Raw genomic sequence first — 17,907 nt, 5'->3', positions numbered from 1 at the left:
GTATTCTGTGCTTCTGCTGCTGCATGCACCCTGGGAGGGTATGAGGGATGGGGAGCAAGTGCCTCCGAATCTGCGTGTGGGTGGGCTGCCACCGTGGGCTGGGGCCAGGGCAGCTCCAGGCTCTTCCCAGAGTGGGTGTTGGAACAGGCGGCACTAGGAGGGAGATAGGGGGCTATGCCAAATTCTGAGGTGGCTGCAGCAGCTCCCATAGCCTCCCAGTGCCGCTACTGCCCACCCTGAGCACAGCCTGGCTCAGCCCACTGCTGGGAACAGCCTAGTGCCACCCCAGCCTCAGCCCACAGAGGCAGCCTTCCCTGCTCTGTGTGCAGATCCGGGGGCACACAACCCCTACGACCTCCCAGAGCCATTCATATCATCACAGAAGGCAGTCAGGTTGGTCAGGCATGACTTGCCTTCGATGAATCCATGCTGACTGTTCTTAATAACCCTTTTCTTCTCCCAGCGCTTAGAAATGGATTCCTTGAGGATCTGCTCCATTATTTTTCCAGGGACTGATGTGTGGCTGACTGGTCTGTAATTCCCTGGATCCTCCTTTTTCCCTTTCTTAAATACGGGCACTATGGTTGCCTTTTTCTAATCGTCCGGGACCTGTCCTGATCACCATGAGTTTTCAAAGATGATGGCAAATGCACCCTTAAAAGCCTGTTTTTAACTGCAACACCAGTTCCACTCTCTTTGCTGGCCATATTGAGTCTCTCCTGCTCTACTCTTTGTTTGATCTCAGGTCTTCCCCATTTCCCTCATATAGAAGCCTTATCCAAATTTCCTTGCCCAGTTCCCCCAACCTTCCTTTGCATGTACCAAGGCTCCTTGGAGGCAGAAGGGGATGGCAGGGACAGACTGGGATGGCAGAGCACCTCCATGGAGGCGGGGACAGAGCAGGGTGCTGGCAGCACAGCGCTGGCCTGCCCCACTCTGGTGCATGGGGCCAGAGGTGGAGTGGTGGCACCGTGCGGCACTGGGTGGCAGCGCTGCATCTCCACCTGCCCTCCCCATCATTCATGACAGGCAATTTGCTAGTTTTAAACATAAAATTCTAATATTATAAAAGCCTAAGTCTGTCTGTCCATCCGTAATGCTTTATTCATGCTCCGATTGGCTGACAGAAACAGCCAATCAGAGCGCGAAGAAGCATACTGACAGAAGGCAACAGCAATAGAGCAGATGGGGGGGGGCAGTCAAGCCAGCCCTGATTCCTGCAGGTAATTTGAGGGGTGGTGGGAAACAGACCCGGGCCCAATGTGTGTGTGTGGGGGGTGGGGAGTGGGCCTGGGTGGCAGGGGGTGGCCGCAGGCCTGGCCCAACCCAGCCCAGCCCAACACGGCAGCTGCGGGGCAAGCGGAGGAGCGAGCCTCCTGCCCGTTGGTTCAGGGTCCACTCCTCCCCCACCCCCGCGTTGGTCCCGAGCCCGCTCCTCCCATCCCCCTGCTATGGCAGCCTGGCTTCTCCCCACCCTTGGACCCGGGCCTGCTCCACCCTTTTCCCTGCTGCTGCAGTGGAGGGGGGGGGGAGGCGGGGGTAAGGAGTGGGCCCAGACCCCAAGTAGCAGGAGGGAAGGGGGAATGGGCCCGGATAGGGGGGACCCAGGGCTCCATCCCCACCCCCCCTCCCCAATCATTCTTGACAGGCAATTGGCTAGTGTATTTATAAACACAGGAGTGTAAGAGTGATATTGTAGTCATGATGGCCCAGAAATTATGCAGCAGCCAAGGATTTCTCAGGGTGATATCACCCTTATAAACAAACACCCATGCGCACACACACACTCTGTGTACATATGCTTACGTGTGTGTGTGCGCATGTGCGCGCACATGTGTGTGCATGTGCATGTGAGAAAGCGCGCGAGCATATACTTGTGTTGTCCGTACAAGCAACAGTTTATCTACTGTTTTAGGACAGACATTTCTTTAAAAAAAAAAAGAAAAAGAAATTTAAACTGCCTATGAAAACAGGTGTTAATACTATGAATCAGCAAAGCATTATAAAACACACAATCCCTGTACAGAAGCCCTATGCAGTGGCATTCATTCCACATGAAATACAGACACACAGGTCTGTATTTGTTTTCTTGTTTTCCATTTTGTTTTGAATTGAAATTATGTAGCTATCAAAAAACTGTTTGTCCCACTATCCACAGAAAGCTCGTAAATCAAAAAGAGATCAGATATTTCACTTTAGCAGACTGTGTTAAAGTGACTGTTTTCTTCCCTCTGCCCATTGTATGTGGCGCAATGAAGGAGACTGATCCTGTAGGGCCTTAATCAAGGGAACTGGTTTCACTGACTTCAGTGACCAGACTCAGGGAGCAAAGGCTACTGAGAAGAGGAGTAACAACCTTGAGATCAGAGCTTTTCTGAGCAGAATCCATATTTTCCCCAGAGCTTGTAAACACCTCATGCTCTTTTAAACTGAAAACAGCAGCAACTTCTGAATGATCTCCTACAATTCATATTCTAATAAACCCCAGAAAACACAAAGACTCACACAATCTAACATAAAAGTAGAGTGAAATTAAATTATCAACCCCCAAATACAAAATATTTCCCCCCTGACTATTAATTCAAACAGACTTTCTGAGTCCCAGGAGCCAGACATTCAAGAGAGCAAGACTGAGGCCACGTCCATACTTATTGTCCCAGGCAGCAGCAAACTCACAGGTGCCATTCTACTCCACAAGCACTACTGCTCACATCAGCAGTGTAGCCACATCTGTATGGCTCTCTAGGTGGACTAATTAGCACTGATCAGAAGGACAGCCAGTTGACACATCCACCCATCCTGTTGCATGGCTGTGGCTGCTTTGCCTCCTGCTTGGGAGATGGCACGCAAGCAAAACAATGTAGCATATGTCTGAGAGCATCAGACATGTATTTGGAGTGCAGACACACCCTTTGGCACTGGTCTGAGACCCTACAGATCTTGGATCAAATTCCTGTGTATAGCTGCATCCTGTGATACCTCAAGCAATCACTTAATCCCCATGCCTCATCCTACGTTTAGGAAACAGGGACAGTTCTTTTGTCTCCAGGGTCTACTGAGACTGCATGGAATGTATTACCTGTATTGCAATGGGATCCTGGCTGTACCTCTGAACATGACCATAACACAAGCAAACAGCAGCAGCAAGAAATTACCTTATTATGTTTTTGATTTGTGATAAAATACTACTCTCCAACGTAGTGTTCAAAGAACTTATCAGATACTGATTAAATTCTTCAAAGAACATTTCATTCCCCTCTTCATATTTTCCATAGTTTTTAGAATATTCCTTCTGGATGCAGTGATTGGTCAAATGGCAGGTTTTGTCTTGGAAATTAGCACTATTGTACGGTTCTGAAGAGGTCCGGAGGACACCCTCTCTGTAGAGGTAGATATTATACTGGTGATCCACTAGAACCCAGCTTCTAAAAATTAGGAGGAAAAAAAAACAACATTAAGTCATTTTTTTAAATTAGATAAAATGCATGTGAACCATTATGCTTTTTTCCAGCTACATTATACTCCTCCACCTCCCCTCCTCCACACACATCTTTTGGGCTCAGGAAAGCAATCAAAATGTAAGTAGAAAAGGTTACCTAATATCAAATTTGCGATGACCTGGCTCTAAGAGTAAAGGTTTTTCAAGGTATTTCTGAATCACATGCACTTGTCCTTGTTCATCTATAAAGTCCAAAAGTTCAGTAGCCTCTGAAGAAATTAGAATTCCTTCACCTAACATAAAAACAAAAATGTAAATTAAAGCAAATTTCAATGGCTGATACACATGTCCTTCAAGGTTCCTAGTGATAACCAGGCTCCCAGACAAAAAGGTTATATTTGTAAGAGTGACAGTCTATCATGCACATTGAGACTTTGAAACATCCATGCACATAGAGTTCTCAGGGTCTTCCTGGCTAAATCTTCTCAAAAACTTGTGCTTTTTAGCCTCCATTTTCTCCTCCCTCCACCCCTGCCCCCACCCCCCAAAGTTGTTCAAATTACTGCACAGAAATATTGTAAGAGACAATTAACAAACATTGTTGCATTATTTATCACTGTTGTGTCACAGAACAATACGAAAAGAGACAAAATCTGTTGTTTCCAAAGTATAGCCAGGATCAAAGGGATCTCTGTGGAACACAGAATTGGGAGCTAGGACCCTACAAACCACACAATAAGGAAACATGCAGCACACAGGCCTTTCCCACATTAGTCAGTTTGGTGGGAACACACATCATCACCACAGCTCTGTGCTTGAAGTGGCCCCCAAGATCACTTAGTTCAGCCTTCCCAATTCTTCTAGCTTTTAATCCTGCTCCCAAGGTTGTTTATGCATTTTACTCAATGACTGTTTAATGCAAAATGGAAAGACAGCCTTCGAAGCAGGCACCAGAAACCAAGCTCCCCTCTGTCTCAGGGTAGTGCCCTCTCCATGAGCTTTGCTCAGAATCCCATGTTTGCTCTCTTTCTGGTCCACGACTCTTGCATTCCCTTTCATCCAGTGGTTCAGTTTCAACAGGAAGGATGGAAGATAGTCTTAGGCCTGCTTACTCACAGTGTGGCAGCCAGGGCACTCTCCTTGGAAATGGAAGATGTGGGTTCAAATCCCCTGTCGCTGAGGAGCCTAGATTCCAGGTCTTCTGGGACAATGCCCTTACCAATAGACAGAAAAGAGGTAGCCAGTGGTTCTTCCTTCTCCCCCACCCAGGGCAGAGTAGGGTTCCAAGATGGAAGCATGTACTGTGCTGCCCTGAGGCAGATACCTGATGAGTTGACACTCACCCTCTTCCCTTCCACCACATACCTGGCATTTCCTTTTGACCGTTGGTAGATAACCTCCAGCTGCACACTAACATGCTCTGGAGACACACTAGGCTGCAAGAATGGAAGAGCTGTGCACAGATGTTCAGCAGGCAGAACAGACCCGGACCTGGGCTTTTTTAAAAGTTTAGAGTAGTGATCAGCAACCTTTTAGTCTGTGAGCTGAATTGATTCTGTCTGAGTTAGAAGCAAGGGGGGAGGGCAGGTGGTAGGACCCAGCTGCTGCCACTGCCTTTCCCAGCAGCAGCATGGGAACAGCAATGGATGCCAAACCCCCACCACCACTCAATGGTGCTGAAGTCCATGGGCCAAAACAAATGGCTCTATGGGCTGGAACTGGCCTGTAGAGTGCTAACCCCTTATGCAGAGGGTTAACCTAACCAATAAACTTTGTTTATTGTCAGAAATGGTTCAAATAGGCTTCCTGGACTTTTCCAGACAATTCAGACTGCATTCTACATTTCTTTCCAATTTTCTCCCTTAGCTTCTGTTTCTCTGTGCTGAATACTGCAGTTTCTTTCACTTCACCAACTGACACAGACTCATGTTTGAAGTCAGGAAAATGTATCACATTTAAGTAAAAAGCGTTACAATTTTGCTGCCACAGCTGCTATACAGATACAGCAGAACTGAGTACATGATTACTCTGAGTGGGTGAAAGCTGGGTGATAGGTCATCCACATACTGTTTTTTTTAAACAACAGGAACAAAGCGAAGTTGGGGTATTGCAACAGAAAACGAACCTTTGGCACCTGCAGAGGACTTGGCTATCCACACATTGCCCTCCCCGCTCTCCTTTCTCCTGTTGTAGGATGCTAGGAACACTTCTCTTTCATCTGTCCTGGTGTTGTTTATAAGATGGTGAATTCCATTTTGAGCAGGGGCCACTGGAGTCTTCAGATCGGTTGGGTATATCACATAAGACTCTGGGAACCACGTGCAAGATTCTGATAACTCAGGACTGGTCTTGATGAGCCTGGTTGGAGGAGGCAGTCTGTTAGACTGGTTAAATCCATAGGAAATCAGCATATGTGACAACAAAATTACAATAAATATAATTACGATTACATTTTTAGGCCTTCTTCTGCTGGTGAGGATTGGTTAATGCAGCCCCTGGCCACTCAGAAGTTGGACAGCCCTGGGTTTAAGCACAGTCTATACTAAATATTTTTATGATGCATATTTTTGATGAAGTTTCTTAAAAACTGGAGGGAAAAATAGTTGAAATATAATACTTAAAAATGATCAATGATAGTGATACTGCAAGATTAATATTCATATAAATGCCTCTCTCCTACTGGTGTTTTTGATCACTCCTCTTTCTAATAAAGATGTTACCAAATCACATTTTTTCCAAGAGGGTGTGAAGGACTGGAACCCATACCCACCCGCATCAGTGGAAAATTTTCCACTATCTTTGGCAGGGCGTTGGATCAGGTCCATTAGGAACCAAAGGAGATGAGGGAATATAGCAAGGTTTGCCTTTCATTCTGAGATTTCCCCCCACACCAAGTCTCTCACTCTCAGCTGCGGGGGCTGCCTGACACGATTCCAGGCACATGGGACCAGGAGTGTGGCCACCTCCCCTTGCGAGGTTTGCTCCACTTTGGAGTCTCTGGGGCACCAGATGGAAGAGCTCCAGACCACAGTTGAGAGACTGCATACCATCAGGGATGGTGAGCAGGAGATAGACTCCTACTGCCAGGCCCTTCACCCCCTGAAGGCTGAAGGTAAACCAAGGTAACTTTTTTGGACAAGGGAGGACTCAAGGATTTCTCACTGTCCAGCCAGGGGGTTGGACAAAGGTAGTCAATGGCTCCAAGGCCAGCTGCACCAGGGTCCCTTCCCTTCTGGAGGTTTGTTACAGGTATGAGCCTCTTGCAGGCCCAGTAGAGCCTGCAGAGCTGCCAGCTCCTGCAGGCAAGGGAGGACCACTCACAGCTACCATCCCTGCTATCCCTAAAGCCACACATAGAGCGGTCATTGTAGGAGACTCTCTCCTGAGGGGGTACTCTGCCACCCTGACCACTTAGCCCAGGAGGTCTGCTGCCTCCCAGGAGCCCGTATCCGGGACATAGCAGAGAGGATCCCAAAGCTCATCCAGCCCACTTACCACTACCCTATGCTCCTTACCCACATGGGCATGAATGACACAGCTCAGAGCAATCCCAGCTGGGTCATGAGAGGCTACAGGGCTTTGGGAGCAGGGCTTAGGGGGTTGGGGCCGCAGGTGGTGTTTTCCTGGATCCTCCCAGTTTCAGGTTATGGGCTGAGGAGGGAGAAGAGGATTGAGGTGGTGAACCAAAAAATATGGTGCTGGTTTCATTGTGAAGGCTTCGGCTTCCATGATCACAGCCCGCTCTTTGATGAGAGAGGCAGTGGTCTGCTGGGAAGAGACGGCCTCTACTTCACTGCACTGGGGAGAAGGCTCTTCTCAGCCAGAATGGCTGACCTGCTGGACTGGGCTCTAAACTAAGCCTGCCAGGGGATGGGGGGAACTACCGTCACAGCAAGCCCATTGGGCAACTTTTGCAAACCCAGCAGGCTAAGACACTCAAGGGAACCCACCCCTACCCCAGCCCCCGAACAATGCGTAGGGAAGACCACAACTACTTAACAACTTAAACAAAGCTCTTACTTTACTAAAGAAGCTTTGCGGCAAAGTTTGTCAGCTCCCCTGTAGTAATTTACCATCTGTACAAGTCCAGGCTCATGACCTAAAAAGGAAAGAACAGAGTTAAGAAACAAATCTTTTTGTTAAGACAAAAAAAAAAATTGTCAATTGCAAACTGAAATCTGGGAATGGAGGGAAAGGAAATTGCATTCAGCAGAGCTCACCCAGGTAGGGTTCAGATGCAGGTGCAGTCAGTCGTCCCCATCCCCCCTCAGCCCATGACTGCCCCCGAGTCCTACCTGCTCCTGCCCATGACACATTCACACCCACCCAATGCCTGCCAGACCACACAGCTTCCTGGTGGGGCTTTAGCTGCCTGAGCACTGCTCAATTCCCTCCCCCTTCCAGTGGCTCCTCCTGCCCCTCTGTGCAGCAGGAAGCATAGGGAAACGTGCTGGGCAGCATGTGTGTGGCCAGTTTGACTGTTTTGCCCTGTCTAATCAGTTTCTCTTTTGCTTAAGAGATCCTTCATAGATATTTATAAGGAAGCTTTTAAGTTACTTTAATAATTTTAAAACATCCCTTTAAAACAACAGCAACAACAAAATTCAGGTCAGAGCACATAAGAAAGGGAACTACAGTGAAAACAGGAATTTTTAAAAATGAGTGTTTTGTTTGTTTTTCAATCAAGTAGTTTGTGCAAGTCCTGCACATCTGTGAAAGAGGCAGCAAAGCCCAGACAATCAGAAAGAAGACAGCAAGGAACCACTAGATGCAGTCCAACCAAGCACCAGGAGGTTGGCAAAAGGTCTGAAGAAAGCTGTGAGAGCTTCCACTCTGAATTCCAGCTGAAAGCATTTTGAAGCTATAAGCAAAGAAAGAAACTGTCTCATATTGTATGATTCCTGTATGTTCAGAAAGACAGAACTTTCAACATTTTTTGTAAACAACCAGGACAGCATCAAAGAAACACCTGACTCCAACATCAATTTCTCCTCGTTTGGAGCAACTACAAGACACTAAAGTTTTTGGCAACCACTTAGTCAGATGGTAATAACACTGGTATCAGACTTAGGGTTATAGGGCATTTTTACACGTACTCTAGGGGTGGGTGGGAAGCTTCAATTAGAGCACCTGCACAGTCTCATGTATCAGTGTCCCCTGTGCTTCAAAAAAGTGACAGAGGTGCTTTAACTAAAGCTCAGATGAGCTTTAAAGTGCCCCCACTGCCATTTTGAAGTGCAGGAATGCTGATACACGAGACGCAGACTCGATTAATGGTGTCTGCTTTGATGCGCTGTATAGTGAGTCAGAACAGCTTCCCCACACGCCTGCAGGTGCCCATAGTTTTCAAAGAGATTTTGAAATCTGGTATCCCTGTTAAATGAAGATGAAGGAAATGTCTGTGCTCACAGAAATCGAAGATGGCATAAAGGGAATTAGAAGGAGACTTAAACCAGGAGTTAGAGGCTTTACAAAAAGAATTTAAGCATCATCTGGAAGTTCCCCAGGAACTTCTGAGCAGTAGTTTGGAGTCAGAGATTAAATCTTTGTTGTGACAGCAGCTTAAAAAGCATCCAGGGCAGGCTGGGAAGTCCACATATAACACTCTACTCTGGACTGGCAAGACAGGTGGACCAGGAACGTAGTTTCCATATACTGACAGGGGGGGACATGGAAAACCAGTTTGGAACTTGCTAATGGAGGTAAACTGCAGCAAGGACCGATTAATCTGAACATAAAAGACCAGCTCCAGACAGAAAGTGAAGGTTTGTGCCACTATTGGAAATCAAGCCCTTGATGGTAGAATCAGGCCAGACAGAGAACTTGGGCATGGCAGAGAATTTATTAGTTTTCTGTATCATTTAGAACCGTGAGCAGGCCACAAGGGAGAAGCAATAATCTCCCAGCTCAAGTGAGAAAAAAACCTATCTTTGAGGGAAAAATCTCTCTGAGAGGCTTTATCTCTACAGTCAAAATGAAAAGATGGGAGAATGGAGGGCAAATCTTGCACCCAGTTTGAATGCTATGACAATGTGACAGAAGTAAGCTATCAATCAGCAGGGGCTAGGACACAGCCAAAATCAAGGTGACAGAAATGAGAAACCCCCTGGCTGGTGGACACAAGCATGCCGGGTGTCAGGGCATGCCAAGGAGGACTCCTAGGCTAAATTAGAATTGAACTGATCAACAAATCTGCACCTGAACTTGCATTTGCAGACCACAAAGGGTAAGTAAAGAGGACCCACCCACACCCAAAGAATGTCATGCAGCTCCAGTGTCTTGTCTCTCTCTCTCCAGAGCCCCAAGAGAGGAAGAAGCCACTAGTGAGGAATGTGAAGACTGATGGCCAGGAGCCCTGGTGGTATAGCTCTGTGTTGGACACAAGAGAAGGGTGGATTCCAGTCTGATCCAGGACTTTCTGAATGATTAGGAAGTGGTAAGTTTTGTTTGTAGAACATTAGAAATTGGTGATAATACAAAACTTCAGGAAAGCACTGTAGTTAAATACAGTCACTGAGAAAAAGCTGTTTTTTAAAGGAAAGAATTGGTATCCCACCGTCACTGACAAGTGCCTGGGAAATGCATGCCCACCCAAGAATAGGGAAATCTGATCTCTGGAAGTGGAGCAAGTCTGAATAGCTGAGACAGCGGATGACAGACAATAACCGGTTGGGTTTCATGACAGCTGCTTGCTGCATAAAGACATCAGAAGCAGCTTGCTGCAAGTTAAGCCTGTGGAGGTTCCATTCAAAGATGTGGCCCAAGGGCAGCTAATGGCTTGCACCAACTAGTCTGTAGTGAACAAGTTTTCCCACCTCCAGGTTCAGAGATCATAAAGACAGCTAGGCTGCATCCATATGAGCAGGGACATGTTTGCAGCAGCACAAACAGTAGTGGTACAAATTTGTGCCACTTTTTCCTGCAGCTCACACACCTGCCCATGTGGTTTGCAGCAGGACACATTGTCCTCCTGCTTCATGTATTGCAGGGGGGGCTGGCTGGGCCACAGGGTGCCTCAGGGTGCTACTAACTGGCAGGCAGCCCACACGCTCAAGCACCCTGTGCCCCACCAGCCCGGGAGCAGCACGTGGAGACAGGGAAGCAGCCAGCTCAGGGCTGACTGTTCCTCCATCTCTGCATGCTGCAAGCCCCCATGCTGAGGCACCCTGTGCCCCAGGCAGCAGCTCTTTGGCTGGCTGGGGCCATGTGCCTCAAGCCAGGGAAGCAGGCAGCTCTGGGCTGGCTGCTCCCCTTTCTCCACATGCCTCAGCACAAAGGTTCTGCTGTGGGGCCCCCACACTGAGGCACATGGAGCCTGTCTCCAGGCACGCTGCACCCCAGCCAACCGTGAGGCAGCTGGCTGGAGTACAGCGTGCCTTGAAATGGGAAAGCAGGCAGCTCAGGGAGCCCTGCGCTGGCTGCTCCCCTGCCTCTGTGTGTCTTAGCACCAGGGCTCTGCTGTGAAGCCCCCGCACTGAGGTACGTGGAGCCCCATCTCCAGGCACACTGCACTACCAGGGTGCTTGGAGATGGGGGCTCCACGTGCTTCAGCGCAGGGGCTCTGCTGCAGACCCTGCACTGAGGCACATGGAGACAAGGGAGCAGCCATCCCAGAGCTGCCATATCAAGGCACACTGTGCCCCAGCCAGCTGCTCCCCGGCTAGCTGGGATGCAGGGTGTCTCAACATGGAGGCTCTACAGCGCAGGGACAGGGAAGCAGGCAGCCCTGGGCTGCCTGTGCGTCTCATTTCCACGTGCTGCTCCCTGGCTGGCTAGGGCACAGGGTGCCTCAGTGCAGGGGCTCTGCAGCATGCAGAAACAGGGAAAATTATATAAAAATAATAATGCAGCTAATCCTATTCCTCATGATGGTGATGGGGTCAACACCATGATCAGAGAGGTGGTGTTGTACAGGCACTTGATCAAGCAGCAGGGGACCCTGACGACTTATTTCAACCAGTTTGTCTCCTGCTTCAGGAACACCCTGTGGAAGACCAGGAAACAGTTCAGGTACAGGCACACAAACTTTTCAGTCGAGGATTGTGGCAGGATGGGAATGAGTGAGATGCAGCTGTACTACAAGAAGCCAGTAGAGGACAAGGGGGAGGAGAGGTGGACATCATATAGAAGAGAAGGGGCTGGCATGGACTGTTCAGGGGCAAGGCACCCAAAGAAGACAACAACAATGATGAGGACAAAGACAAGGACTGTGACAAAGAGGGGGTGAGCAACGAGGACAATGAAGCTGATGTGGATTAAGGACTGGGGAAGGGACCAGAGGGGGTGGAGGTGGGGGGTGGGGAGGTAGAGAGACTGAAGGTGGTTCAGTGCAACTGTAATGGGTAAAGAGATGGCAGCGGACATGCAGGTGCAGTTATTGTAATGGGAAGTGGATGGTGTAACAACGTATATGCGTCAGGGCCTGTAAAGTGAACTGGACCAGTCACATGACAGGGCTCTTAAAGTAGATCCATCTGTCTATACATACACACACACAACCCTATATACATGTATAGCTATATCTAGAGAGAGAGAGAGAGAAATATATCTTTGTAAAACTTGTGATAGGTGGTTTTTCCAGGGTAAGACCTGTCCATTGTGTCCTGGGCAGACTGACCCCTGCGAGTTTCCCCAAGTGTGGGAAACTCAACTGCACAATTTTGTGACAATGAGGGACTGCATTCACATTTTCTTCATGGTTTGTTCCTCAGCCTTTTGGCTAGGAGCAAGCGAGACTAGTGGGCATCTGAACACTAAGGCCTCCGGGCTTGGGGCTTGCATGTAAGATGCCTGCCATGGATTTGGAGGACATCCAAAGCCCATGACTGATGGGTCTGGGAGGAAGGATACTTGCCCAGTGGTAGAACCACACACACAGACTTGAATGATTCTCAGTCAAAATTTGGAACTTGACTATCAGGCTTTGCCCAATAGAATTCAGAACTGATTTAGCCCTTGAAACAAAATTTATAAAAAATTTATAAAAAACCAAAAAGGTAAGTTCCCATCAATTTTGTGGCAACAAGGGACTGATTTTGCACTTTTCCCCTAGCTGCTCCTTGGCCTTTTGGGTAGGAGCAAGTGAAACTAGGGGGTATCTGAACTCTAAGGTTTCCAGGCCTGGGGCTTGCATGTAGGATGACACCCAAAAATAAAAAAGGTTCCCATTGGAAGCATGTTCACCCATTATGGGCCATGTGTTTTACAATCACATTCAATGTTGACCACATATAATCAAATAATACTTGGTTTCCATTACTGAGCACATGCTGCCTTTGGCAGCAGTTTAATGATGGAAAATGAATTGAGCATGGTTTCCTTGTAAATAGTTGTAAGATAAGTGGCTTCCCCCCCAGCCCCATGCTGATTGAGGGGAAAAAACCTTGTCTTATACTTGAGTAAATATGGTACATTTCTGCAACAGGCTTACAGTTGCCAATCTGAACTCAGTCTACCCCCACCCCCTCCAAAAACAAGTTGTCTGAAAAAGAGAGAGAATTTATTTTGGGCACATGATAATAAAATTGAAGCTGAACAGAACTGTCCAGCTCTTCAGACTTTCACAGATGCACAATTTTGCAGGATTCTGCTGCTATTACAGGAGATTTATACACCAGTTCTCCGCGTAAAACCACTACAATGGTCGACTGACATTTCTGTGCAAGTTAGATTTTGTTTAGGTCTCCCATGTTTCAAACGCCTTTCCTATCACGATGCCAGAGTCTATACGAGAACACTAGCTTTATACTGAGGGCAACAGTGACATAAGCACACCCTCCCCAAAGCCTGTGTTCTTATCAGATCGATATATTAAATTCCTGAGATAATTTTTTGCAGGACCCAGAGGAAACTCTTTGGAGTAGGTAAAGCTATAGAAAATTTTGCCACTACTTGTATGCAATGCAAACGTGTCAGGACAGACTGTACATCCCCATGATGGTTCCTGAGATTCTGGAACTGAGGTTCAACTTGCCAGATGCTAGGAAAACTGCAGATCTATGATTTTACAGTCATGTATAGAGCTAAATACAAGCATGATTATGCTAATTTTTTAAGACACCTTTGTTCACAGTTTATAAAACCACTGTGACCATTCCCAACCTTTTAGATTCAAGGCATCCCTCAGAAAATGCCAGTTCTTAGCTTTCACTTGTTTTTTGACTATGGAAAAAATATAAAACAATTCTCCTGTTGCAAAGAACTCAGAAAGACCACAACAGGACAGAACATTTTTGACACTATGAATTCCTATTTGAAATCTCTGGGTTTATCTTGTGAATCATGTATGTTTGCCAAACTAACAGTACTAATACTGTGTTGCACCCCATGGCACCCTTAAAAGGATTTCCTGGCACCCTGGTTGAACATCACTGATCTACTCTGAGCTTTGGCATAACACAGGCCAAAGGGCTTCTAGGAATTAATTCCTTTGAGCCAAAGTATGTATTCGGAAAAAAAAATCCTGTCTTGATTTAAAAATTACCAGAAATGGAGGAATGTAAATACACAAAATGCTGGAGGGAATATCACAGCAACGGGAACCATTCCTGGTGCAGGTGTTATTTCAGGAATACACACCCACATTCTTATTACAGGGTTAGTAAACTCCCAAATTACCAATACTGGAGAGACAGACAACACCTATTTGGAAACATCCCTGCAGGGGCAGCCAGCAAACAACAGGAGAGATCATTCATCACCAAATGCATGCAGCTCTCCCACCCATGACCACTGATTTCCCATGCAGAAGGCTTCTTGCAGCAATGGGTGTGTGCTGGGGGTAGGGGGAGGAAGGAAACAAGACTGTGTTTCTTCTCAACCTTCCTTTTCCCCTACCCCAAGGGAGCTATGGAAAAACGCAACCTGGTTGTGTCATCACTTTGCCCCACCACGCACAGATTTGGGGGATAGAGGCGACACTTAAGACCATCTATGGCCCATAACTTGAAGCTGAGCTACAGTGTGCTTTTTAGACAGGTGTCCTGGTCTTAATTTCAAGACTGCCAGTGGTGGAGAAGCACCATACACCTAGACCAGTTACCAGCATGCCAAAAATGTGCACCTTATTTTTAATCTGGATCTGTCCGGCTTCACCCTTTGTCTGTTAGTTTGGAGATGCCTGATTGTCTAAGATAGTCTCCCCATGCAGAAAGTTGCTGCATTTCAACTGGTCTCCTTGTGTGTGTGTAGTAATTTGACTGGCAAAAAAGGGGAATCCAGAGGAAAGCAGCAATATAATGGTAGCACTGCAGTAACAACTGAACTCTTGGAGGAAAGGCAAGTTTGTTAGAAACAAACCCTGCATGCAAGGTTGCATGGTATCCTATATCCCGAGTCAACTGGGTAGGCTTTCCTTACTCAGAGTTCTGGGGCTACACAAAGATTTCTTCTCTCAAATATTTTGGGAGTTGTTTTCAAATCTAACTGTACTTCAGATGATCAGTCTAGGGGCTTGAGCATTAGTGAAAAACAGTAACATCCTGTTAGATGTGGACAGCTCAACCAAAGCAGCCCCCATGCCATCTTAGGGCTGTCATCAAATTATGAAACCTATTTTGGTAAAATACATTTTTTCACCTTTGCTACTGAACCCACTTTAGATCTGCTTGACAAAATTCTACTAGCCACCAGTTTCAGGTGAGCAACTATAATTAGCTGCCTCTTTGCCAGACCTATAAGGGCATGTGCAGGGGTAGCAGTGTGGGCCCACTTTGTCCCAGGGCTGGTAAAATTTCTTCCAGCTGTCATGTAAGATGGCTATAAAAGCGATTTGTTCCAGGGATACTTTCTCCTACTCTTATGGTAGGAACATTACACCCTCTCAGACAGTAACAGCTGCAAAGGAAGGGTTACATAGTCAAACCACAACATGTCTTCAAATCAATTAAAATATAAAGAGTTCTCTTAAACCTGAGAATGACACCTTCTCTTTCCATGCCACTTCCCAGACCTAGCCTACACGGACATGGGGTGAATGAAAGTTGGTCACACGACTACCATGTGAAGAGGCTAATTTTTGACACATGCACCTCTGCCACTTATGACAGCAGGTAGAATACAAAGCCCCGGACACTAAATAGACCACACAAAACTTCTTCCCTGCAAGAACCACTCTGTTCTGTACTTGTTCAGCTAACACCTCATAATCTGTTCCGGATGACAAGAATTTTGGGGCCATTGATCTATTGGGTTCACACCCAAGTGAAATGTTTGGTTCATACCATTTCCCTACCGTTTTCACTGTCCTATGTTAGCTGTGTTCACAGTGGGTCAACCCCTGCATCTCATCCTGAGAAAACCAGTCTTCACTCTCACTGTTCACAAGCTGGGGGCTCCGAAGTGTCAGCTGACCCAAAGGAACCACTTCCTTGAAGTGTAAGAAACTTACTTGCAGTCTACCAAATGCACCTTGGCTTGCTCTGTGGCTATATTAATTCTGATCATCTCCTAAAGAGAAGATGATAATCATGCCAAATGAAAGAGAAGTTTTACAATGAGTCATCTCAGTTCACTGCAATCTGGGCTGATTTTAAAATAAATGAATGCAGAATCTTTAGGGAGATGACAAAGGGGAAAAGGCTATTATTTCCATGTAACAAGCTGTTTTTATAAGATGGGTCTAAACACCGGATCTTAAGAATATCATTGGTTTTCCAACCAAAATTTTAAAAGACTCCTTGAAGTAATTCTCTCTCTCAAAAAAAAAAAAAAATTCCCAGCATCATGCCTTGCCAGTGACTCATCTGTTTCACACAATATCAAAAAGCAGTAACAACAAAATCCATTGCAGATTCAATCCTGACCATAACAAACCTATATCGAATTACTTCCCTTGCAAAAAAGTTGCCTTCTTATCAACATTCAGTCACATAAAGAAATGTATGTTGGATTACATGTTCTTCTTGAGCAACGGCTGAGATTTTAGAAATGCCCACCAAATGATCCCAAAAAAGGGAAGTCAAGAAAGGGGAAAGGCACAGCAAGATAAAACTGAATTAGTTAGCCATTAAGGGAGCTTGTACATGTGGCAGTTGTCATGATGTACACATGACAAAAATGTCATTTGTGGGACTTAATGGCATCACACCTGCACCAGTTTTGGGGGTTTTAGATGAGTTTGCATCATTGCAAATTGCAATGATGCAACTCATCCCCTGGCCAAGGGGAACGTGGGCAGGTTCAGCAGGGGAAAAAAAGAAAAAAGATCAGGCTCCTTCAGCGGGCACAAGTGGTGAGGGGGACAATCCCCCTTCCCCCCCCATAGAGCCTGCCTACCTCTCTTGTGGCTGAGGGGCAAGTGGCACCTGAGCTGCAGGGGGTCCCAGTCTCTCTCTCCATGGTGGTGGTGCCCCCTGGGCAGGCTGCTAGCAGGATGGGTGCTGCCCCATCTTGGAAGCAGCACTCAGCCTGATCCAACTGTTTGCCAAGCATGTCTGCTGGGCACTGCTCCCCAGGTGGGCTTGGGGGCCAGGTACTGCCCTGGGGGCACCACCACTGTGGAGAAAAGGACTGGGGGCCCCCAGCAGCTCAGGGGCTGCTCAGCCCACTGGCAGCTAGCCCCCAACAAAAAAAGATCAGGCCCACCACCACAACGTTATGGAAAAATTGAAATGGTGGGTTTCCTTTAAAACCCCATCATTTCAATCTAGGGGGCATAGAATAAAACCCTGAGGCCTAAGGCCGGTCACATGTCCAAGCTCCCTAAAGGATGGGAGGGGTTCCAGCTTTTAGCCGGCTAGCCCTTAAATCAGTCCGGAAGCGCAGTGCAAACACGGCTGGCCTTGCCTTCTCTTGCATGGTGCACTGGACCTGACTCTGTAACTACGGCAATAGTTCAATATCCACCCCCTGACAAAAAGCCCAAACACGCCTGTCCCTCCCGCCGAAAAATCCCCGCTCAAGCCCGCGGCTCAGGCCAGCCGCAGCCGCAGCCGCGCGGCGCAAGGCTCTCAAGTCCTTTGTTCGGGCCCGCCCGGCTGCGAGGCGGCGGCGGCGGCTGCCGGGCCAAGGCCCCTTGAGGACTGACGCGAGAGGAGCAGCGGCTCCCAAACGTGCTCCCCGCAGGCGCCGCATCCCACCGCGCATCCTTCCGCGGCGCCGCCTCCTGGGGCCCCGCTCATCCCCCAGAAGGTCCCGTCCCGCCCCGCCCCGCCCCGCCCCGCCGGGCCCGCGCTCACCCAGGCGGCCGAAGGGCAGGCGGTTGCGCTCGCCCAGCATGAGGTTGAAGCGGGGGTTGTCCTTGCGCAGCCGCCTCCACTGCCCGCTGGCCAGCAGCAGCCGGGACACCTCGGCGTACACGCTGCTGTTCTCGTCCCGCACCACGAACGTGTACATGGCGCCCGCCAGCCCCGCGCTAGTCCGGCCCAGCCACGCCCGCTCTCGCAGCCGGCAGCGGCAGCAGCTGCATGTCCCCGGGCAGCGGCGGGGCCCGAGCCCTCCGCAGGCCCATAGGGCAGCGGCCGCGCCCC

At 48.0% G+C, this 17,907-nt stretch overlaps 1 protein-coding gene across 1 annotated transcript in view; it reads right to left on the bottom strand.

Annotated features, from left to right (window-relative positions):
- TTL (tubulin tyrosine ligase) overlaps positions 1-17,873 on the bottom strand; it is a 35,743-nt gene extending 17,870 nt beyond the window's left edge. The window contains exons 1-5 of the mRNA XM_019527067.1: positions 17,617-17,873; positions 7,460-7,538; positions 5,565-5,797; positions 3,597-3,732; positions 3,156-3,425 (exon numbers count right to left, since the gene is read on the bottom strand). Of these exons, the coding sequence (XP_019382612.1) occupies positions 3,156-3,425; positions 3,597-3,732; positions 5,565-5,797; positions 7,460-7,538; positions 17,617-17,773 (875 nt within the window). The 5' untranslated portion in view covers positions 17,774-17,873. The remainder of the gene's footprint in view (positions 1-3,155; positions 3,426-3,596; positions 3,733-5,564; positions 5,798-7,459; positions 7,539-17,616) is intronic.
- Positions 17,874-17,907: the final 34 nt, after the last annotated feature.

The sequence above is a fragment of the Gavialis gangeticus genome, unplaced genomic scaffold (genome assembly GCF_001723915.1).
Source record: "Gavialis gangeticus isolate Ggan-Ray unplaced genomic scaffold, GavGan_comp1, whole genome shotgun sequence".
In the NCBI taxonomy this organism is placed as follows: domain Eukaryota; kingdom Metazoa; phylum Chordata; order Crocodylia; family Gavialidae; genus Gavialis; species Gavialis gangeticus.
Note: the sequence above shows the minus strand (reverse complement) of the source record. Positions and strands in the feature narration are given on the sequence as shown.